This window comes from Hemicordylus capensis, chromosome 3 (genome assembly GCF_027244095.1).
Source record: "Hemicordylus capensis ecotype Gifberg chromosome 3, rHemCap1.1.pri, whole genome shotgun sequence".
Lineage (NCBI taxonomy): Eukaryota > Metazoa > Chordata > Lepidosauria > Squamata > Cordylidae > Hemicordylus > Hemicordylus capensis.
Genome location: NC_069659.1, coordinates 150,689,622 through 150,713,229, shown reverse-complemented (window position 1 = coordinate 150,713,229; position 23,608 = coordinate 150,689,622). Strand labels below are relative to the sequence as shown.

At 43.7% G+C, this 23,608-nt stretch overlaps 1 protein-coding gene across 2 annotated transcripts in view; it reads left to right on the top strand.

The window, feature by feature from the left end:
- Positions 1 to 10,740: 10,740 nt before the first annotated feature.
- Positions 10,741 to 23,608, top strand: part of IPO5 (importin 5) — a 111,835-nt gene continuing 98,967 nt past the window's right edge. The window contains exons 1-6 of one of the 2 annotated variants that reach the window (XM_053306531.1): positions 10,741 to 10,994; positions 13,000 to 13,080; positions 15,307 to 15,499; positions 16,592 to 16,694; positions 17,212 to 17,308; positions 17,868 to 17,972. In XM_053306531.1, coding sequence (XP_053162506.1) covers positions 10,899 to 10,994; positions 13,000 to 13,080; positions 15,307 to 15,499; positions 16,592 to 16,694; positions 17,212 to 17,308; positions 17,868 to 17,972 — 675 coding nt within the window. In that variant the 5' untranslated portion in view covers positions 10,741 to 10,898. Of the gene's footprint in view, positions 10,995 to 11,186; positions 11,664 to 12,999; positions 13,081 to 15,306; positions 15,500 to 16,591; positions 16,695 to 17,211; positions 17,309 to 17,867; positions 17,973 to 23,608 lie in introns of those variants that run through there. The other variant, XM_053306533.1, reaches the window with a different exon arrangement.

The following is a 23,608-nucleotide window of genomic DNA, read 5'->3' as shown; positions in this document are numbered from 1 at the left end:
GTTGCACCAGAGCAAGCCCTTTTCCCAGTTAAAAACCCGCTCAAGAGGCTTATCCAAAATTGCAAAGAACCAGGAAAATAAAGGGAAACTTTATTCAGAAATACTACAGACAGTTTCTGTCTGAGGTTCTCTCAGCTTTTAGGTACACTCGGTAGTTGCAAGAATACTTCAGAAAGCACCCTCAGATAATATTGGGGTGGCACACTTTAAAAATCATGGTCATCCAGTTGCAAATAAAATAGATGTAAGGAAATATAAAAAGCACCTTTGAGAGTTTACAGAGACTTTTGCAATGCCCTAGTTGCAGAGTTGAGCACAGACTAGTGTCTCTTAGCTTAGTTACATTACAGATAAAAACACAATAGAACAGTTGCAAGGATATGCATGGCACACTAAAAGAAAATAAGTTTCTCACACAGACTGACTAGCAAACTGTTCCCTAGACTAAATCCCGCTTTCCTTGAAAATTCACCCCTCTCCTGATGAGCTTCAAGTATCCTGCAATCCTGTCTCTCAAGGATTAGCAATCCTTTTCAGTAGTCAGCTCCATGGCTACATGGCTTCAACTGAACGAAGGAAAACCTTCTCTTCCTGCTGCATGGCTCTCAAGGTCCCACCCAGCATGTACTGAGCGGCTGATCCCTAGAGGTCACTGCCTGTCAGTCAGGACAGGGTACACTTCCAGTTCACTCTTTAGGGGAAAGGAGGGGTTGTTCACTACAAAAGCGCTTCACATTTACTATCTTGATGTAATCTTTAGCATAACCCTGTAAAGTAATTGCAGGTAGTAATTTACAATAATAGAAGTCACTGCTGGCTATATCCACATACTTCTCACAAATATTTCCCAGAGTCTTGGGTTAGGTATGCACACACATTTCATGTATGGATTTGTATTTAATATTACCAAATCAGTTTTGTATTGTAAAATGACAGGCTGATATTAAACACAGATCTGTGTTGATAACACGTAGGGAAAACTGATACCAGCCCTACATCTAAGAGGTATAATGAGGTTTAAAGCATATGTCGTGTGTCTGTGTTTTCCAACATGACCAAGTCTAAATCTCTTAATCTTTATTACTCTCTTCCCTGTTGCCTCATATTTTTGGCCCAGGAGCAAGAAAAGGAGACGGAGAAGATCAGAAACAAAATGAATATGTCTAACCATGACAAAATGATGGATTCACATGATATTTCAGGTACTGTTAACATTCTTTCAGAAGAACTGTTTGAGCCATCAGCATTGTGTATACACACGTACATAACAGCGGGTGAGTGGCAAGAGAATTTGGGATGGGATTGCACACTACCTTGAACACCGAGCTACACTCTGACAACTGTAGTAATTTGGGGTGTTAAAATTTAACAAGATAACACAATTCAGAAGATCAGCAGTTTCCAAATATACCACAGTGAAACACATTTGTAGTCTAAGCCAGTTTTGTAGCCAGGCTACTATATTCATGAATTTTTTCACAAAGCGGGACTTCAAGTATGTTCATACAAATACTCTTTACTGCATGCTTAGAATTTCACATTTGTCTCTCTTTGTTCTACAACACCACCTTTTGTGTATTTCAGGTGGATACAATCAAATATTAGGATAACATTTTGTTTTCTTTAAGAACACACTAGGGTTGATACAGAAGACTGTGTGCATATTCAGGTTTTAAGATTTTTTAAAGGAGCATGGGTGGTACAGTTATTGTATTTCAAGTGGCACACTGCAGCACCTATTTAGGAGTAAATTGACAAGCATGGTAGCTTGTTGCTTGCAATGGCATGCTGCTGTGACTACGTTTGAGTAGGCACAGCAATGTATAACTTCAGAGAAGGGGAACAGTGTATCTTGTGATGCCTTCCTAGTCATTGCTAGAGATATTATGGAATAGTTAATTCTTATTTCACAGAGTACTAACTTTCCTACGGGAAATCACCTTGGTTGGGCAAGATTTTAATTGTAAACCACCCTGACCCATTTTGGAAGGGCAGTGTTGAATAAACAAATAAATAAGATGGCTGAGTTGATCAGTGGTGGCTGATCAACTCCAGGTAGTTTTGGAGGATTCTGATTAGCTAGACCCATTTCAAACTGGCTTTAAAGCAGGCTATGGGGTTGAGACAGCCTTGGTTGGCCTAATGGATGCTCTATACCAAGGAATCAACAGAGGGAGTGTGACTCTGCTGATTCATTTGGATCTCTCTGCATCTTTTGATACCATCAACCATAGTATCCTTCTGAATTGTCTGAGGGATTTGGGAAAAGGGGGTACTGCTTTGCAGTGGTTCCGTTCCTATCTTTTGGGTAGATTTCAGATGGTGTCATTCGGGGATAGTTGCTCTCTGAAACAAGAGCTATTGTATGGTGTCCCTCAGAGCTCCATACTGTCTCCAATGCTTTTTTAACATCTACATGAACCTGCTGGGTGAAATCATCAGGGGATTTGGAGCAGGGTGTTATCAATATGCTGATGACACCCAAATCTATTTCTCCATGACATCATCATCAAGACATAGCATAGCTCCCTTTTAATGCCTGCCTTCAGGCAGTAATAGAAAGGATGAGGAATTATAAATGGAAGCTGAATCCAAACAAGACAGAGGTACTAATGGTGAGGGGTCATAATTTGATGGATATGATAGAACTTCCTGTTCTGGACAATGTTGTGCTATCCCTAAAGGAACAGGTACATCGCTTGGGAGTGCTTCTGGACCCAGGACTCACCCTGTGGAGGCTATGGCCAGGAACGCTTTCTATCAACTTCAGTTGATACAGCTGTGACCGTTTCTTAAAGATAATTATCTCAAAACTGTGGTGCACTCACTGGTAACTGCTGTGCTTGACTACTTCAATGTGCTCTATGTGGGCTTTTGTATGTCTTTCAGAAATTTCAGTTAGTTCAAAATGCAGCAGCCGGACTGGTTTCTGGGAAACACCATATTATGCTTGTTTTAAAACAGCTGCACTGGCTGCCGATATGTTTCTGGGCAAAATACAAAGTGCTGGTAATTACCTTTAAAGCCTTAAACAGCTTAGGACCAGGTTACCTGGGAGAGCACCTTCTTCAGTATGATCCCCATTGCACTTTATGGTCATCAGGAGAGGCCTTTCTCCGGCTGCTGTCAGCTTGCTGGCAGCAACTCGGGATCAGGCCTTCTCTGTAACTGTTCCTGGGCTCTGAAACGAGCTCCCTATGGATATTAGAGGCTTAAGAGGAGAGCTGGTCTAAGGGAGGAGAGCTAGTCTTGTGGTAGTAAGCTCTTGTCCCCTTTGCTAAGCAGGGTTCATCTTGGTTGATTATGAATGGGAGACATATGTGAGCATTGTAGGGTATGCCCCTTAGGACAGTAGTTCCCAAACTGGGAGGCTCCAGATGATGCTGAACTACAACTCTCATCATCCCCAGCTACAATTTATAGTGGCTGGGGATGATGGGAGCTGTAGTCAGCAACATCTGGAGCCTCCCAGTTTGGGAACCACTGCCTTAGGGGATGGAGCCACTCTGGGAAGAGCATCTGAATGCAGAAGTTTCCAAGTTCCCTCCCTGGCATATCCAAGACAGGGCTGAGAGAGATTCCTGCCTGCAACCTTGAGGAAGCTGCTGCCCGTGTGGGTAGACAATACTGAGCTAGATGGACCAATGGTCTGATTTGGTATAAGGCAGCTTCCTATGTTCCTAAGGGTTTTAGCAGCTTTTAAAAGAGCCCTAAAACATATATTTTTAGCCTTCCCTTTAGTGAGTACTGAAATTATTTTAAACACGTTTTAATGAGTTATTTATCTGTTTTTATATTTGTGAATGGCCTAGAGTCATCTGCGTGAGGCGGTATAAAAATCTAAATAAATAAATAAATATTGCACTTTGTGACAAGGTATGGGCTACCTCAGGTGCCTTTGTCATGTTTTAGGGACGACTGCAGGGGGGGGGGGAACCAACTGAGACTTAACTTTGAATAGCAGGCTTACAGAATGTATTTTCCAAAGGTCATCATGCTGATTATTTATTATTTAAATGATTTTAGCTTGCATTACAGAACTTGGTGACCAAGAATTTTCTGAGGCAAATATTCCATTGGATGGCCGTTATCAGTCACCAATGACAACGGAAAGAACACAACTATCAGGAATGGAGACTCCTCAGAAACTGAACTACTCTGCAAAAACAGAAGTTAGCACAGGAGTTAAAAGGAAACTTAATTTCTCTGAGGACTAGAGGCATGGGCATAAAAATGTCATTTTGTCCATTTTGTTACAACTGTGTGGTGAAGTATGATTCTGGTACTACAAACTTTAACTTAGAACAGTGAGGTGATCTAGATAGGATGTTCATATATTTACTATGTTTTAAAACTGTAATTGTATGAATTTCTACTGGGCATTCCCAAGTAGGGTTGTCATCATTTTCCTGCCAGAGGTTCTGTGCCTTTATCGCATGTATGACAGAGGTATAGATTTCCTAGCACTGAAATTGAAAAATAGGAAAATATTATCTTGCTGAATTTATGCCTGTCATGCAGCAGTTATAGTCGGAGAGTTGCCTTTTAGCTAAAAGGCATACTTGCGAGCCAGCTATTCTCATATGAGGAACACTGACTGATTTCCACCACATAGAGTTGCTCATGTTAATTTACAACTACAGTAGAAGTCAGCTGATGTCAAGTGAATATTTTATATACAAGTGTTCCAATCATGTTTTACAAGGCTTGGAATATCTTAGAAATCTCTATCATGATGATGAGAGAACACCTGCTAAATTAGCAAAAAAGCATCTCTAATTGACTCCCGAGGATGTGGACAAGCTGATTGGAATGGTGCGGCCTACCACCTGTTCTCTTGACCCTTGTTCAACATGGCTTATATTATCTGGCAGGGGAGTTGTTGTAGAAGGCCTGGTAGACATCATAAATGCGTCTCTGAGGGAAGGTAGGATGCCTCCTTGTCTTAAGGAGGCAATTATTAGACGACTTCTGAAGAAGCCTGCCTTGGATCCCTTGGACATGAACAACTACAGGCCTGTCTCCAACCTTCCATGGCTGGACAAGGTAACTGAGAGGGTGGTAGCATCTCAGCTCGACAGTCTTGGATAAAACTGATTATCTTGACCCATTTCAAACTGGCCTTCGGGCTGGCTATGGGGTGGAGACTGCCTTGGTTGGCCTGATAGATGATCTCCAACTGGGAATTGACAGAGGAAGTGTGACTCTGTTGGTCCTTTTGGACCTCTCGGCAGCTTTCGATACTATCAACCATAGTATCCTTCTGGAGCGTCTGAGGGGGTTGGGGGTGGGAGGCACTGCTTTGCAGTGGTTCCACTCCTACCTCTCGGGCAGGTTCCAGATGGTGTCCCTTGGAGACTGTTGCTCTTCAAAATCTGGACTTTTGTATGGTGTCTCTCAAGGCTCCATATTGTCTCCGATGTTGTTTAACATCTACATGAAACCGCTGGGAGAGATCATCAGGAGATTTGGTGCAGGGTGCAATCAGTATGCTGATGACACCCAAATCTATTTCTCCATGTCAGCATCATCGGGAGAGGGCATAACCTCCCTTAATGCCTGCCTGGAGGCGGTAATGGGCTGGATGAGGGATAACAAACTGAGACTGAATCCAGATAAGACGGAGGTACTTATTGTGCGGGGTCAGAACTTGAGAGACGATTTTGATCTGCCTGTTCTGGATGGGGTCACACTTCCCCAGAAGGAACAGGTACGCAGTCTAGGGGTGCTCTCATTGGTGTCCCTCCTTGGTCTTATTTCTCTCCTTGGTGTCCCAGGTTGAGGCAGTGGCCAGAAGTGCTTTCTATCAACTTTGGCTGATATGCCAGCTGCGTCCATTTCTTGAGATAGACGACCTCAAAACAGTGGTACATCTGCTGGTAACCTCCAGACTGGATTACTGCAATGCGCTCTGTGTGGGGCTGCCTTTGTACGTAGTCCGGAAACTACAGTTAGTCCAGAATGCGGCAGCCAGGCTGGTCTCTGGGTCATCTAGGAGAGACCATATAACTCCTGTATTGAAGGAGCTACACTGGCTGCCGATACATTTCCAGGCAAAATACAAGGTGCTGGTTATAACCTATAAAGCCCTAAACAGTTTGGGCCCTGAGGTATTTAAGAGAATGCCTTCTTTGTCATGAACCCCACCGCCCACTGAGATCTGCTGGAGAGATCTGTCTGCATTTGCCACCGTCTCATCTGGTGGCAACTCAGGGACGAGCCTTCTCTGCTGCTGCCCCGAGGATTTGGAATGCACTCCCTAGTGAAATAAGAGCCTCCCCATCTCTGACAGCTTTTTAAAAGTCTTTAAAAACACATTTCTTCACCCAGGATTTAATTAATGTTGTTTTAATAGTTTAATGCTGTTTTAAAGTATTATTTTTTAAAAAATTAAATGTTGTAATCCCCCCCAGCGCATTTTTGTCTTAACAAATGTTTTAATTTGTTTTTATTCTGTTGCAAACTGCCCAGAGACGTAGGTTTTGGGCAGTATAAAAATGTTTTAACTAGTAAGTAAGTAAATAAATAAATAAATAATTGTTAGCAGCAACTGTCCATATCCAACTCCAGCACAGTATTTTTCCAGTGGTTATTGCTGGCATCTACCTTGTGAATGATTCCTTTTAGACTGTGAGCCCTTTTGGGAAATGGAACCATCTTCTATCTTTTTCTTTCTTTCTTTCATAAACTGCTTTGTGAACTTTGTTGTTGTTGTTGAAAAGCAGTTCAATACCATCCCTCTCTTTGAAAATTGCCACCATTATGTTCTGTGCTGGTTCCATGCTAGGACTCTAACACTGCTGAATCATTGCTCCTCCACTGTTAGGTGGATACACTATTATAATTGTGAATCTACACAATGTAACACACCTATTCCCCAGGGCAAAGGCCAGACAGTCTGTCAGTCTTTATTATGCTTTGGCCAGTAACAGTTTGCCTAAAACAATTATATAATATAAACACAGCCATACTATTAACAACCATAATAACTTATATGTACACTGGTTCTAACCATTAGCAAGCAGAGTACGTCGGACTGGTACTCTGAACAACAAAACAACAGAACAACAAAATTTTGCAACTGAGAATGTGATTGAGGAATTTGTATCTGTTAGCAAATATTTGACACAACATTTGTCTGATTGTCCCGAAAGGTTTTGTAAAACAGGATTGCTTAATCTTCACCAAAGGCCTAAGTAAAAAGCACAAAGCAAGAGCACATGCACAACCAACTTGATCTCATTTGAATTACAACGGCAATATCTCTGCTCAACTGGAATTCTATTATATCTGTAATTCTGAGGGGAGGGCATTCATCCATACCCTCGAGATGCCAGGGCAAAGGCAAAATACAACACAGTGGTGGCAGTGATAGTGGCAACAACAGCTACCTGAACTAACCTCTGCTATCTTTTCTCGAGGGCATTTGTCTACTGTTACCAGCTGAGCTTATTCTGCCTGCTCCCAGAAGCCTCCCTGGTTGTAACTGCATCTCCAGGCTTGGAGATTGCACTTTTGCTATGCTCAGGAGCTGCACCACAATGTGAGCTCCCAGTCTATGTTATACATGGGGGCAGGTCACTTAGTTGGCAGTGGACTGGTTGCCCCTAGATTTGACTACAAGCCCCACAAATTGGAAAGGGGATTAGCTTCACACTCTCTATGAGGGGTGCCCAACTAAGCAGACTCCCTGAACTAGCTACTGCAAGTGTCTGGCAACATTTCAGCCTTGGAATGAAATTTAAACTCCCCTCTTCCTCTCACAAAGAGAGACAATAACTGGGCATCAGGCCAGAGAGAAAAGACAGAGAAGACAAGTTTCTTATCTGCAGCCTCCATTACAAAAGGGATGAGTTAGTGATGTAATTTTGAAGAGGTGCCCATCGAAACTCTTGATAAAATTATTGGGAAGCCCTTCCCAGAACAGGATATTATTTAAACGCACATGCACACTCCAACTGTCTTCACAATCAGCCTTGAATGCCATAGGTTATTCACACACATTCCTACCCAGGAAGGACTAAGACACAATGCATTCCAAAAAAAGGTTGTCTGGGCTCCCCTGTTCAGCAGAGCAGGACAAAAGACAAGTGCCCTCAAGGCACTTTTGGGGATATAAGTATCCCCAATTCCATGACCCAGTGTGCTTCCTCATGTATTATTATACACCTGGGACTCCCACTGCGAAACATCTCAATGTTCCCTTGTGCCTCTCACTCTGGACCCCATCAGACTGCAACAAGAGACTTTAGCAGACCACCTTGCTGTTCCCCTCTTCAGAACAGGTGATAGAGCCTCTTAACCGGCTTCTTCAGGGCTGAAACTATCCCTTTCTCTTATTTCTGAAAACTTGCCCTTCTATCTTAAAGTACCTCTCTAGCCCGGGAATTTACACATAATTTGGAATTTTAAGCTAAATGTGCTTTACAAGAGTCTGTTTCTTAGCATATTTGTAGCGCCTTTAAACTAGGGCCACATAGTAATTTAGTCTGATTTTAGTTTTAATAAACTCCTTTTTATTTAATTCAAACCTCTCTCTCAAGCTGGTTTTCTTGAGTTCATATGCTTGCACAAATTAAGGCTGATTGGAACAGTCTCCTCTTTTAAGCTAAATTCCCCGCATTTGCCCGAACTGGGGGTGCAGGCCAATCACCCTCGAGGCAGATTCATTAACACCACTGCTACCATGTTTCCCCAAAAGTAAGACCTAGCAGTAATTTCTGATGTGCTGCTAATATAAGCCCTCCCCCGAAAATAATACCTACCCAAAAATAATACCTACCCAAAAATAAGACCTAGGCGGGAGTTCGCGGCCGCGCGCTGGCCGCAGGGATCGAGAACAGCAGGAGACGAGGTTGAAACTTGGGGCACTACCTCGGAGTAAGTTGTTCTGTGCTTGCCTGCCGTGGTGGGGGAGGTGTGTGCAAAATCAGACCTACCCGAAAATAAGCCCTAGTGCATTTTTTGGGCCTAAAATTAATATAAGACACTGTCTTATTTGGGGGGAAACATGGTACATCCCAACCTGTCACCCATGGTAGAAACAGCAGCAACCCAACCCTTTTCTCTTCCTTCTCCCAGTACCAGGCATGCTTTTCCACCCTGAGATTTCTCTCTCTGCCATCTTTCCACCATTCTCATACGCCAGGATAAAGATGCAGGAGCTTCATACTTACACAGTGTGGAACAACTCTGTGCAAGTGTGAGACCACTGCACCGTTTTCTCCAGGCTCTGGAGAAAGGATTTTGGCAGAGAAATCTCTTTAATCGCATAGAATTTCAGAGAGGCATTGTGAAGGAATGACTCCTTCATTACCTTTTGTAAATTATTTTCTTTGTATTGGTTTGTGTTGTGTACACGGTGCTTCCGGCCAAGGAGGGGAAGGGGTGGCAAGGAGGTATTCTACAGCCCCAAAGGATTTTACAGAACTCCAGCACCAGCGGGCGGGGGGGGGGGGAGCAAGTGCACCTTCCCCTGCCCTTAAAATCCTTCCCTCCACCCTTTCGAGCCACCCCCGCCCAGATCCATGCACATCTCTACAGCTAATTACATTTTGATCAATCTATACAAATGTTATCGTAAGGTAATATGACATAGTAGCAGGTATCATGGTAGAAAACACACATCCACCACCATCACTGGGAAAAGCACCTGCAGGCTTGCACGCGGAAGGTTCCAAGTTGCGTCCCTGGCATCTCCAAGATAGATCTGAGAGAGACTCCTGCCTGCAACCTTGGAGAAATTACTACCAGTCTGGGCAGACAATACCTGAGGTAGATAGACCAGTGGTCCGACTTGGTATAAGACAGCTTCCTATGTCCCTAAAGGCAGGGTACAGATAGGAAGTGTACCACTATACGTGTGTCAAATGTTAACGTGTATGTGTATAGAGATCTGTACGTGTGTACCTTCTACAGAGATTGTTCGTGCACTAAACATAATAGGTTTTATGTGAATTCTCTCGGCGCACACGGTGGAGAAGAGATGCATGGCAACACTCCCCAACTTATAGAAAGAGCGAGCGTATTTACATCCAAACTAACGCCAACACACTTGGGTATATCGCAATACATTCGATATTTCCCTAGCAGGCAGCAACATAGGGGCAGTGTTTTACTGAGCAGAAGGACCGGAAAACACGGGCAGCTGCTGCGAGTATTTACGGAAACTCAGGATAACACCCCACCCTCTCGTTGCTCTAGTCTAGCATCTCCGCACGGGGGATTCCTCCTCTCAAACGCACCGTTCATTAGCTGGTCAGAGACACGCTCCTTTCTGCCTTACTAGGGGGAGTGAGAGTGACAATCCGACACGCCCCGCGTCCCCGTGTACGGGAGAATACTAGCTAGCAACGCCACCCCCGCAAAGGCTCTCTCGCAACACACGCGCGCCACGCTTTTCTAGCAAAAGAACTACTTCACGCTGATCTCCCGCGCTTTCCCCGCTCCTTTCCCCCTCCCATTCCTCTCAGCATTCTCCGCCTTCCTTTGCCGCCCGACGGGTTTCCCGCCCAGTCAAAAAGCTGCTGTCACAGCATCCCACCAATAGCCGCTCAGCTCGCCTCATATTCCCTCCCGCTGCCAGCCCCGTGGGAGAGAGACGGAGACCCCTCAGCAGGCGGGGGAAGTGACTTCACAATGAGCTCTTCCCGCCCAATCACAAAGGCTATAGGCCCGCCGTCCAATGAGGGTAGAGCCGCGTTTTTCCCTACAACCAATGGGAGAGCGGCAGTCCGGCGCCGGCAGGAGGGGCTTTGTCTGGTCAGGAGGGCGGGGAGACACTCTCAAGAGCGCGGCGGTGGCAGCTCCGCCTCCCCTTGGTCGGCGAGCGGCCTGGAGTCCCCTCCTCCTCCTCCCTCTCCCTGCCCGGCTGGCTGGCCTCTCTCCCCTTGGCAGCCATGGCGGCGGCGGCAGCGGAGCAGGAACAGCAGCAGTTCTACCTTCTTCTAAGCAACCTGCTCAGCCCGGACAACGCCGTCCGGAAACAGGCCGAGGTGACTCAATGGGTTCTCCCTTCGTCTTCCTTCCCGCCACCCCGCTCCAGACCCGGCCTTTCCCTGACAGCGGCAGCCTCTCTCCGCGCTGTGTCGGGCCCAAGTGGGCCCCACGTGCTCTGGCCAGACTCTCCCAGGGAGGCTGACGACCGTTAGAGCCGTTGGCTGGCGGGCGGGGAAGCAGCCGCGGGGCTTGATGTTCTGACTGCCGTCGCCTTTTCCCTTCCCTCAAAGCCTTGGCCGGCTTCTTCTCCTCTTCCTTTTCCACCTCTGAGTTGCTTCGCTTCTCTCTCTCTTTCCATCGCCGCGCCGCTTCCTTGACCCCAGCGGCCGTCCGCTTCCTTGACAAGCGTTGCCTCCCGTCTTTCCTTCCTGCCTTCCCCGATTCCTCCATCCGAGGAGAGGTGCGGCCGCCCCGCCCCCCCCACCAAACCACGGCGGCCAGTCTTGTCCTTTCCTTTTTCTTCCACTACATCCCTGATTTCCTCCTCCCGTCTCTTCTCCCGCATTTCTCTACGCTGACCTCTTTCTTCACCCTATACTCCTCTCTGCCGTGGGTTATCCTTCCGCGTTTAATTTCTGATCCCCCTCCTTCAGCCCTGACCTCATTGGAGAGATAGATACACAAAGGTGGTGCCGCTTGATGGCCTCCATCAAGTCTTGCCTAATGTAAGGGAGGGTCAGACTCCTGTTCTCCTCTTGGGAAGTATTTATACCTCTGTGTTTCTCCCGTCTCCTTCCTCATTAGATTTACTGGGGAGGGGAAAGAGAATGAGAATTAGAAGATAGTTTAGGTAGCTTATGAGAAATTAGTAACTTTTCAGTTTTTTTCTATGCACACACATTAACTGACCAATTTAAAGTTGATCTATTTTGTGAGCCCTCTTGTTTGCACATGTACTTGGAAATTCCGAGGGGCGTGGGAGGTGACTGCTCTGATTGTCCTCCCCAGGATACTGAGCTGGATTTACCTAGGGGTAGGGCTCAGACCTGAAGAAGAATGAATGTTATGAATGATTACAGTTCATTTGTTTTTCTGCATAGGAAATTAATGGGGAATTCTTAATGTAATTATTCATTTTACAGTGGTCAGAGTGATACACACCCCTTGTAAATTTAGGAGATCTTCTTAACTGCTGCCTGAATTGTGGAATAATTCCATGTCTCATTTAGTTCTGAATCTGAAGTGCCTTCAATAATTAATATGATTCAGAATGAAGTTTATTTTTTACTGTGTACTTCTCACCATTAGCTTAAATGTGGAACTGCAGAATCTTTCAGTAATTAACAAACTAGGATAATGTTTTCCTCGCACCACCAGGAGTGCTTTAAATTCTTCATTGCAAAACCTAGTGGAGAATCTCTGCTCCATTGAAATAAATGCCAGTGTGGCAGTATCTGGCTTAGCTTTTTATCACTGGATGACTGTGCTGGGGCTTTTATCACTTGCATCACTTCAGTGTTAAGCAGCGTTCAGCACATTCTTTCATAATGAACAATTGCTTAAAAAGCTCTTCTCTGTACCGTAATATAAATAGTATACATAGTATACTATTTTATTTACTTTTCTTTCTGTTCTCAATATGTGAAATTCACATATTGTCTTGAAGTGAAACTGAATGGGATTAAATAACAGGAAAGAATAATTGTATATTCTTATTAATGTTACATTTCTGCATGGATATAAGTGGCTTATTTGGTTAAAATCTGAGGAGAAAGGATATAACAATTTAGGAATTTCAATGAACATTCTCTATTGTAGTGGAGTATCTATGGTTGGCTCCCTTACTGCTTCAGATGTTTTGAAAGTACCTCTTAGGTAGGTGCAAATCAAAATAGTTCTACTGCAGCATCTCTGAATAGAATTAACTTTGACACAAATAGTTCTATGGTTTGCTTTCTATAGTAAATTTAAAATTTATTTAGAGCATTTCAAGGGAGTGAAGTCTTGATGTCCCTTATGTATTTTTTAGTCCTAACCCATTTCTGGTATTTTCTTTTGCAGGAAACATATGAGAACATACCAGGCCAATCTAAGATTACGTTCCTTTTGCAAGCTGTCAGAAATGCAACTGTTGCTGAGGAGGTACTTTTTCCAAAATAGTTATTAGAGTATCTCTTATAACAGAGAGGACAGCATCATAATCGCAGCCTTATGTCCTGTTGTGCTAAGATTATTTAGCATTTGCTGCCATTCAGATTAATACTTCACACGTGCTACAAAGGAGGGGCTCAGAGACATATTTAGGAACATAGGAAGCGATCATATACTGAGTCAGACCATTGGTCCATCTAGCTCAGTATTGTCTACACAGACTGGCAGCGTCTTCTCCAAGGTTGCAGGCAGGAATCTCTCTCAGCCCTATTTTGGAGATGCCAGGGAGGGAACTTGGATCCTAGATGCTCTTCCTAGAGCGGCTCCGTCCCTTAAGGGGAATATTTCCAGGAGACAGAGTGGACTGGAGGAAAGAGGAGACCATTTTCACCTACCTGTTTTTTGTAATATGCAGTTAATCTGGATGCCATTGTTTTTATTTTTGTCAGCTGGAATTAAAAGACATAAGAAAATAGTAACATACTGTCTATAAAATCAGGAAACTGCCTCTGTAGTACACATTATTTTCAGTGGGCAACATACAAAACTTTGTCTTGGCAGTACACCATTGTTTGAAGGTCCTTCCATCAACAGGAAGAGTTGCACAAGAGTCCTTCTGCGAATGAAAAGTGTCCTTGTGTCAGTGCAGCTCTCCTTTCATGAGCAGAAGGACCATATGACAATAAAGTACCACACCAGCAAGGGCTTTGATGCCAGTCAGTGAGTTTCTCCATTAGCATTTTTTCTGCCAAACTCTAATAGTGGTCTTTCAGTTTAGGAAAACTGAAATGGAGTTGGGGGAGTGGGGAGGAGATTGTTCATAGGGTTGCTGGTAGGGAATATCTCTAAAATAACCGATATGCACTTTTGTTCGTGATGTTTTGGAATCCCCAAATTCCTGCGTTTCTTTCTAAATGTTTTTGCTGACCAAAATTGTTTGCATTACTGGCTATGTATTAGATTGCAGCTTTTCTTCCATAGCATAGCAAATGTTTCTGAAGAAGCAAGCCACAAGAAACCAATACGGCATGACAGCTTAAGAATGCTGTGTGAAATTGAATTACGCACAACAACTAAAATTCTCAGTATTAATCTTTTGATGATGTTGGCAGGCATGTAGGGAGAATTATCATACCTTGTATTTCTGCCAGTCCTCAGCTACTACCTTTGCAAAAATGCATACAGCCTTTAAGAACAGCCCTGCTGGATCAGGCCCAAGGCCCATCTAGTCCAGCATCCTGTTTCGCACAGTGGCCTACCAGGTGCCGCTGGAAGCCACAGGCAGGAGTTGAGGGCCATGACAGTGTTAAACTTGTCCCCATAAAACACAAATGGAAACTGTTGTCCAGTCTTCCACTCTTTCTATTTCTGTGGTCTCTGAGGCACTGGTCCTCTACAGTTTGGCTGCTCATTTGGCAGGATCACATGTTAGCCATCTCCTCTTTCCCTATTACTTAGAACAATATTTCAAGTTCAAAAAGTCACCACTATTTACTCCAGGAGGCTTGTACTGAGTTCCTTTAATGCATAGAAATTAAAGGACTGCTATTGATCATAACAGAACTGAACTTCAGTATTTGTACTGAAATAATGGATGATTTGTATTGCTTTATCTGTGATTGGTATATTTACACTGACACTTTTTCAGGTGATTTGCTCTGACTGTAATGTTTTGTTCTGGTTTGGAAATTGCAATTTTAGGTTCTTTGCCTGCCAAAGAAAATACTTGACACATTAATTCAGAAGTTTGTACAATTTCTATAGAGGCGTTAATGCATAGTTAATCTGTACTACATTCACTATAGTTCTTCATATTAATGTGAGAATCAAATAGAGACAGCTTGCAAATGGTTTCAGCATGAATTTCAATATGTTAGCTTATATTGCAGAAAACATTTCAATTAATTTGGTGAACCTTGCTATCTCCTAAATGCTTCCAAGTTAACAGTTCTTCTGCCATAGAGTCAGCTGCCTTGTTTAGTTCTTATACCAACTATGGAGTGAAATAGTTAGGGGTGGGGGGGGAATAGATATATGACCAAAGATGCCAAAAATAGGTACGGCACGGTTAGCACTTTGGCTCAACTTCTAGATATTTGTCTATAGCTGTGTAGGAAACAAACATTGCAAAGAACAGAAGTGCAGCATTTTAATATGTTAGAGCTTGTTTTTTCCCCTAGCAAACATTCTAATCTATGTTTTGTGTGTCTATCATAGGCTAGACAAATGGCTGCTGTCCTTCTACGGAGACTTCTATCAGCTTCTTTTGAGGAAGTTTATCCAACTCTACCTGCTGAGGTTCAAACTGCCATCAAAAGTGAACTGCTCTTGATTATTCAGATGGAAACACAATCTAGTATGAGGAGAAAAATCTGTGATATTGTAGCTGAACTGGCCAGGAATCTAATAGGTACTTCAGCCATAGTATAACATCTGCAATAAAACCATACAAAGTCATCAGTTAAGTCAGCTTTTAAAAACAGTTAGAGAACAAACTAGCACAGTCAGTGTCCTGAGACAATGGCCGTGTTTGACCAGACAGTACTCATTTATAAAGGCCTTCGTAGAGATAAATTGTGTTACATGCAAGTTAAAAATAGGGAAGGAAGTGCCATGACGGAGAAGGACCTGTTTTGAACCACTACTATGTTCCTCTGGTAATGAATGGACCTCAAAGCAGGGCTTCTCTGTCAAATCTGAGTGAACAGAGAGCAGTGTGCCCTCTAATTTTTTCCATCTGTGTGCGGAATGACTTTTGTTCTAGGCGGCCGTATCAAGGCAGTGTGCGTGCGCATGCATTCAGAATGTGGCTTTCCTTATTCAACCTGAGCGGAATGTAAAATTGAGTGGACTTCGAATAGTTTGTGTGCGCATGCACATGCCCGGGAATACTGGCAGAAAGTAACAGAGGCACTTACGGGAAAAGATATTATCAGTATTTCTGAATATTGTTTTATTTGTCATCTTTGTGAAACGTCACGCTTTGGCCCAGCCAATTATGTGTTGAAACATTTGTTAAATGTGCGTTGACATATTTAGGATCCTCTTTAGATCTATCTAGATGGCTGCTACTTAGATCTACCAGACCTAGATGGCTGCTGCAGTCTGGAGCCATGTGTGTTCTGGAAACACATGGTGCTCCTGTTCACTTCAGTAGCTAGGATATTTATGCATCTTGTAAGATGCCTCTAAATACCAATTGCAGGGGAGCAACAACAGGAGAGTCGGCCATACCCTCACCTCTAGCCTGTGAGCTTCCCAGAGGCATCTGGTGGGCCACTGTGTGAAACAGGATGCTTGACTACATAGGCCTTGGGCTTGGTCCAGCAGGACTGTTCTTGCATTCATTCCTTTGCATGAATATCACCCTTAACAGTTAGATTGTTAAATACCAATTCTTGGGTCTGGTTTGGTTAAATACTTCAGTTTTCTTTTTATAGGTTTTCGTTTAGCAGGGAATAGCTTCAGATACTTATTCTAATGCTTAAATTTTTTCTTCTAGATGAGGATGGCAATAACCAATGGCCAGAAGGTCTGAAATTCTTGTTCGATTCAGTCAGCTCTCAAAATGTGGGACTGCGTGAAGCTGCATTACACATCTTTTGGTATACTGCTGATCTTAATTGAGTGTATTTGTATAATTTATCTGGCAGTGCAAAAGTACCTTTCTTGGATTTTTAAAATTATGGTATTTTAGGAACTAATAATATTGCAGAGCAGCTTTCAGACTGGGCTCTGAGGGGAATTGTGTATTTTGAGGAATCTTGGGAAACTTAACAGAGGTTTCTCAGTGTAGGAATGAGCAGCTGTACATGGGTCCTAGGGCATGCTCTAATTCACATGAGACAACAGTAGATTCAACTGGCCTCACCAATGCCCTGAATGTTCACATACAAAAGTGTCCCACAGTCCTAACTCTCAGGGTTTCAATAATAGACAGGTTGTTGTGGAAGGTATTCTGTAAAGGCATGTTTTGAAAAACATTGTTCCAACACTTTGCACATACCTGACAGATTTATAGATTTATTTCATGCATTCTAGATGTCTGTGAGGGAGTGCTCAACATGGAAGTTTTAAGGCCTGAAGGGTACATAAATGTATTTGGCTTTACTCTACCTTTAGGAACTTCCCTGGTATTTTTGGAAATCAGCAGCAGCATTATTTGGAGGTCATCAAACGAATGTTGGTACAATGCATGCAGGATCAGGAGAATCCGACGGTAATTCAAAACCTATTTCATTTAGTCTTCAGACATTGTCAACTTAAGTTTCTACCTGAAACCCTTGTGTAACTATGGAACGTATCACTTTGAAAACATAAGATGAACCCATAGCGCTTTAGTTGAATAATGTAAAATTGTTAGTTTGAAAATTGCAAAAGCATTCTTAAAGTATTACCTAGATATTTGAACCATGGGATGAACTCCCCATTGGGTGGGGGTGGGGTGAGTGTGAAGTTCCAAGGGGGGCAGAATGTTCTGCCTCAAACCATCTGAGAACTCTATGGGTTAAATATCCCAAAGAGCAAGAAGGGAGCTCAGGAAGAGTTGTTGCTTCTAAGGATGTATATGGTTTTGGGGAGGAGGCAATTCGAATGTCTTGTTCCTCTTCTAATGCCAATGTAACCGGCTGTTTGCAGGGATCTCTAGATACTTGTTTGTGGAACAAATGATTGGTGCTGTTTGGGAGAGTGGGGTTCAAAAGTTTAAGTAAGTTTTAACTCACGTGGCCAATTTGAGAAACACTGTGCTATAGTGACATTAATAATTCTTTTTCTAGATTAGGACATTGTCAGCCAGGGCTGCAGCTGCATTTGTTCTAGCAAATGAGCAAAATCTTCCACTACTTAAACATTTTGCAGACTTGCTACCTGGAATCTTGCAGGTAAGACCTCTTCCAGAAATTATCTCATCTCATGTATTTTATTTCCCATAGACAGCAGCTTGATTTTTGAAATGCTTAGTGTTGCATGTAACTCAATAATATGTGACCTTCTAGTGTGAGCATCAACACAGTCCATCAGTGGTAGTAAGTTACTAATTTCTTTTAAATATAAAATGTTGCCTAATGAACTTCAAATATCTGAAGTACCAATTCTTGTGTTTTTTTACACGTATGCTTTAGGGCACATGAACTTTTGCAAGAGCAGCTACCACATTCAAGTGCTAGTAGTAATACATTTGTAAAAGAATCATTTGGGATTCCATGGCAGAGGAGAATTGGGGAATCAAGTTCACCATGTGTCATTATGATCCTCCATTACCATATTGGCAAGCTTCTTTAAAGCTTCTGATCAAAACCAGATTGCTAGAGTATGTCTAATAATTAGATCTTAATTATACAGTAGAGGGTAATCTATAAACTTGTTTAATCTGAAATATATTGATTAAGGAACAGTGGCTTCTTACTGCATGTATACCACCACAACAACAAAGGAGAGAATCCTCAAGCTAATATTCTTCAGAAAGTTGTGTTCATAGTGAGGCTCATTAAAAACTTCATATGTGTTAATAGGAATTTTCAGCATGGGGAACTATAACGCACACCATATTTATCCTTTTGTCACTAAAATGCATAACAAAATTCTGTGCAGTTTAGAAAAACTGTTTACCTGAATAGAAGATGACCCTGAGTTTAAGATTACCCCCTTAAAATATGGGTGAAATACAGGTTATACTATTTACCCAAAAGGAAGAGGACCCTGAATTTTAATGATTCCCCAAAATTCTAATATCAAAAAGCTTGGTGAAAAACTAGTTTTGAATTCAGGTAAATATAAGGCATCCATCACACTTAAGCGATTATGGTCATGTATAATGTATGCAATTGCAGGAAACTAAACATGGGTAACATGAAATATGTCAATGACTATATTTTTAATTAGGAGACTTTTAAATGTCTCAAGATGCTATATGGGTCTATCCCGAAAGGATTGGGAGGACAGAGATGTGAGAGGAGAGGGTAGATTCTGCCAGCTTCCCTTGACTTTGCCTGACAAATAACAGCCATCTTGCCTCTACCTGAAGCATTCCTGTCTTGGCCAAGAGAGTTTGTTTTTGCAGCACAGGCCTTCTGAAGAGCAGCTTGCTTGCAGCTTGGTTAGCTTTTTTGTTCTACCTGTGCCTTCTACCTGATTGCTGACTTCCTCCACCAGCTAGCCAGTGGACTAATTGTAGATGGCCTCCGAAGGGGGCTGGCCTTTGGTGTAGGACTGAGGTTGGAGGGGGTGTTATATTAAATTGGGGTTGGAGGTTTGTTAGTCCTCCTTTTTTTGTTAGTCTGTTAGTCCTCCTTTTAGTGGGTTGTGCCAAGCCTTTTGCTGTCATGTGTTTGGGCTCTCTTGGGAAGGGTGATGCAGGGGGTGCCTCTGGCAGCTCTGGAGCAGCTATTACTGTTGTGGTGAATTGAAGAATTGGTGTTGGCAGAGCAGCTGGCTGCTACAGGGGAAGGAAAACTTGTAACTTAGTAACTGTTTCCAATTCCTGCTGCCCTGTCAGCTCTCAGGCCATGGGGATCAGTTCCAACTACCCACAGAGCCTGGCCATGCTCGTTTGCAATTCCAGATTGGTTCAGAATAAGACCAAAATCATCCATGACTTGATCGTGGATGAGGGAGCCGACCTGGCTTGTATTACTGAGACCTGGATGGGGGAGTTTGGGCCCAGCTTCTCCCACCAGGTTACTCTATTGTAAAACAGGCATGGGGAAGTGGGTGGGGGTGATGGAGTGGCTGTGGTCCATAAGAGTCCATCTTCCTTACCAGGCCCCCTGTGAGACAGTTGACTTATATTGAGTGTGTATTTTTGAAGCTGGGAATTAGGGATAGATTAAGAAAATAAGAACAGCCCTGCTGGATTGGCCCAAGGCCCATCTAGTCCAGCATCCTGTTTCACACAGTGGCAAACCAGATGCCACTGGAAGCCTACAGCAGGAGTTGAGGGGATGCCCTCTCTCCTGCTGTTACTTCCCTGCAACTGGTAATCAGAGGCATCTTGCAGTTGAGGCTGGAGGTGGCCCCCCGACTAGTAGCTGTTCATAGACCTCTCCTCCATGAAGTTATCCAAGCCCTCTTAAAGCCATCCAGGTTGTTGGCTGTCATCACATCTTGTGGCAGAGAATTCCACAAGTTGATCGTGCGTTATGTGAAAAAATACTTCCATTTGCTGGTCCTAGATTTCCCGGCAATCAGTTTCATGGGATCACCCCTGGTTCTAGTGTTATGTGAGAGGGAGAAGAAGATTGGGGATTCTGTTGGTGTACTGTCCACCCTGCTGCCCAACCAGCTCCCTAACTGAGCTGAGGGAGTTGGTCTCTGAGTTGGTGTTGGAGTCACCCAGACTTTTAGTGCTGTGGGACTTAAATATTCACTTTGAGACTGACTTGTCTGGTGCAGCTCTGGAGTTCACAGCGGCCATGACAACTATGGGCCTATCCCAATTAGTTTCAGGACCAACGCATGTTGCTGGTCACACATTCGATTTTGTCTTTTGTTCAGAGTAGGGGGTGTTCCGTGGGTGAGGGATCCTGTGGTTTCCCCATTGTCATGGACGGACCACCACCTGGTTAAGGTTGCTATAACAGCCACAACCCAGCCCTGCAGTGGTGATGGACCTATTAAGATGGTCTTCCCAAGAAGGCTGCTGGATCCAGTAGGATTCCAAAAAGCCTTGAAGGTTTCAATATTGGTCTGCCAGTGATTCTGTTGATTCCCTGGTGGGAACCTGGAATAGGGAATTCACCAGAGCAGTAGACATGATCGCTCCTAAGCAATCCTTCTGACCAGCTTTTAAAATGGCCCCTTGGTATTCAGAGGAGTTGCGGGGACTGAAGCAGCAAGGTAGGCAACTAAAACACAAGTGGAAGAGAACTTAAATTTGACAGGACCCAGCATAGAGCCCATTTGAAGGTTTATGTGGAAGCGATGCATGCAGCAAAAAAACATTTCTGGTCTGTGCACATTGCTTCTGCAGGTTCGCATTCATCAGAGTTGTCCCAGGTTGTGAGTTTGGTTCAGGCTCCTTCCATCTGAATAAATCTCCGTAGACTATGTTCTGCTGTAATGCTTTTAGTGGGTTCTTTGTGGACAAAGTCTCTTGTATTTGGGTCGACTTGGACTCCATTGTGTTTGCAGAGTCTATGAAGGTGGTGTCCAGCAATCCCTCTTGCAGTATTAGATTGGATCAGTTTCAGTCTGTGATGACTGAGGACATGGACAAGCTGCTTGGGGCAATGCAGCCTGCCACTTTCTCTCTGGATCCTTGCCCAACTTGGCTGCTTCTGTCTAGCAGGGAAATTGTTGTAGTTGGCCTAGTTAATATCATTAAATCAACACTGATTTTGCTGGATAGGGTTACACTCCAGAAAGAACAGGTACGCAGCTTGGGAGTGCTCTTGGATCCAGGTCTCACCCTGGTATCTCAGGTGGAGGCTATGGCCAGGAACACTTTCCATCAGCTTTGGTTGATTCGACAACTGCGTCCATTCTTTGAAGAGAACAATCTCAGAACTGTGGTGCATCAGCTGGTAATCTCCAGGCTTGGCTATTGCAATGCGTTCTATGTGGGGCTGCCTTTGTCTGTAGTTCGGAAACTTCAGTTAGGTCAAAATGCAGCAGCCAGACTGGTCTCTAGGGTAACCCCGAGAGGCCATATTATGCCTATTCTCAAACAGTTGCATTGGCTGCCAATATGTTTCCAGGTAAAATACAAAGTACTGTTTATCACCTTTGTTGAAGTAATCCAGAGAGTATTTTAATTGGTTTTAAATGACTCTGAACTGTTTTAATTTTTTTATTGTTTTAAGCAGTTTGTTTTAAATGGTGTTTTTTTGTGTTACTTCTTGTTCACCACCCAGAGCTCTTGGATTTGGCAATATAGAAATGTAATAAAATCAGTCAATAAGTAACAGATAAAAACCATAAAGATGCTCAAATGTACAACTGAGGTTGGCATTATATTTTTATGAATGTGTTTATATCCTACCATTCAGTCCTAATAAGGGCCCTTAAGGAAGTTTAAAGAAATAAAACAATTCAGATAAATCAGAATCAAAATATTAAAATCCAGCTTAGATTGAGAAGCAGCCCAGGGAGTCAAAAGCACAAGGGACATAACTATACACACTATACTACACCAAAGGGTCATCAAGACAAAGTATGTTGCCTTTGTGAGTCCAAGCAGGCAATAGCTGAACAGTGTCAGCCATAACCTAAGGTTCAGCAAAGGGGACCATTAATTCCTTTTTTCAGTGGAGGGGACTATACATTCTTCTGGTCATCTTTTGGGTTGTATTTCTTATGTGCAAGGACTGGCATGGTCATATTCAATACCAGTTATTAGGGCTGTGCAGTTATGTTGGAGCCAGTGTGCCCTCTGTCAGCCACTGTGTGAAACAGGATGCTGGACTAGATGGGCCTTGGGCCTTGGGCCTGATCCAGCAGGACTGCTCTTATGTTCTGATGTTCATTGTTGGAGATATTTTTGCAGCATCGGTAGGGGCCTCCAACAGTCAGAACTCTTGACTGAGATCCCTGCTGCTGTTACAGGACTTCCATCAGAGTTCAGACATTTCTTTCAAAGTTCCCACTACCTCTCCTCCCACCCCCCTCCTCCTGGGAGCAGGGGACAGACTGCCTCACATCTTCTTCACTTCAGAGGGAGCACTGAACTTGCTGCTTGTTTTGCTGGTTGAGGCTTGATTTTAAGTAATCCCCACCCCCTTGGCTGTCCTACTTTGGTTCTTGATTGGTCTAGGTAATCACAGAAGTAGCTGGACTGCTCAGGCATCTAGTAGGACAGCTTTTCTTCTAGGACCCTGAAGAGCCCTGACCATGGCATGACAATTGGGAGGAGTCGACATGGTCCTTTCTGACATTCTCACTGCCTAAGATAACTAATGACAAATTACTGCTTATTTTTCTGGATCGTGATCCGTTGAGCCCATAAGTAAATGGGTTCTGCGCCTGCGCAGGCACCTCTCGGGCCGACTAGGTAGCTCCTCGCGACGCCCAACCGCCCACTTGCACGTGCTGCTGCCTGCTATCTATATAGAGCGGTTGGGCATTTTCCGTTAGTTTCTGTTTGACCGCCACAGCGTTCAGACCTCGTTTGGGCTCCTCGGTAGCAGAAACTATTGTGTTTACTAGTGCTTAGGCATACTTTAGGACTGTTTTTTCTGGTAATTTTGACTCTGGACTGTACTTTGGACGTGATAACTTCTTAGCGGTATAACTTTGACGAAAGATTGGACGGATATTTTGTGTATGAACTGGACTGGAAACGGAAAATGGAAACGAAGACTACCTTTAAGCGTTGAGAGAAGTGTAGGGCTAAATTACCCTCCACTGATCACCACGACCTCTGCCTCATATGCCTGGGAGAAGAACACAATACGGCTGCCTGTAAGATCTGTTGTGCCTTCTCTAAACAAACCAGGACGAACCGGGCACTGCGTCTGAGGGCGGCGTTATATGAGGACACGCTGCGCCCTTCTACCCCTCGCCCAGAAGCGCCTTCGACATC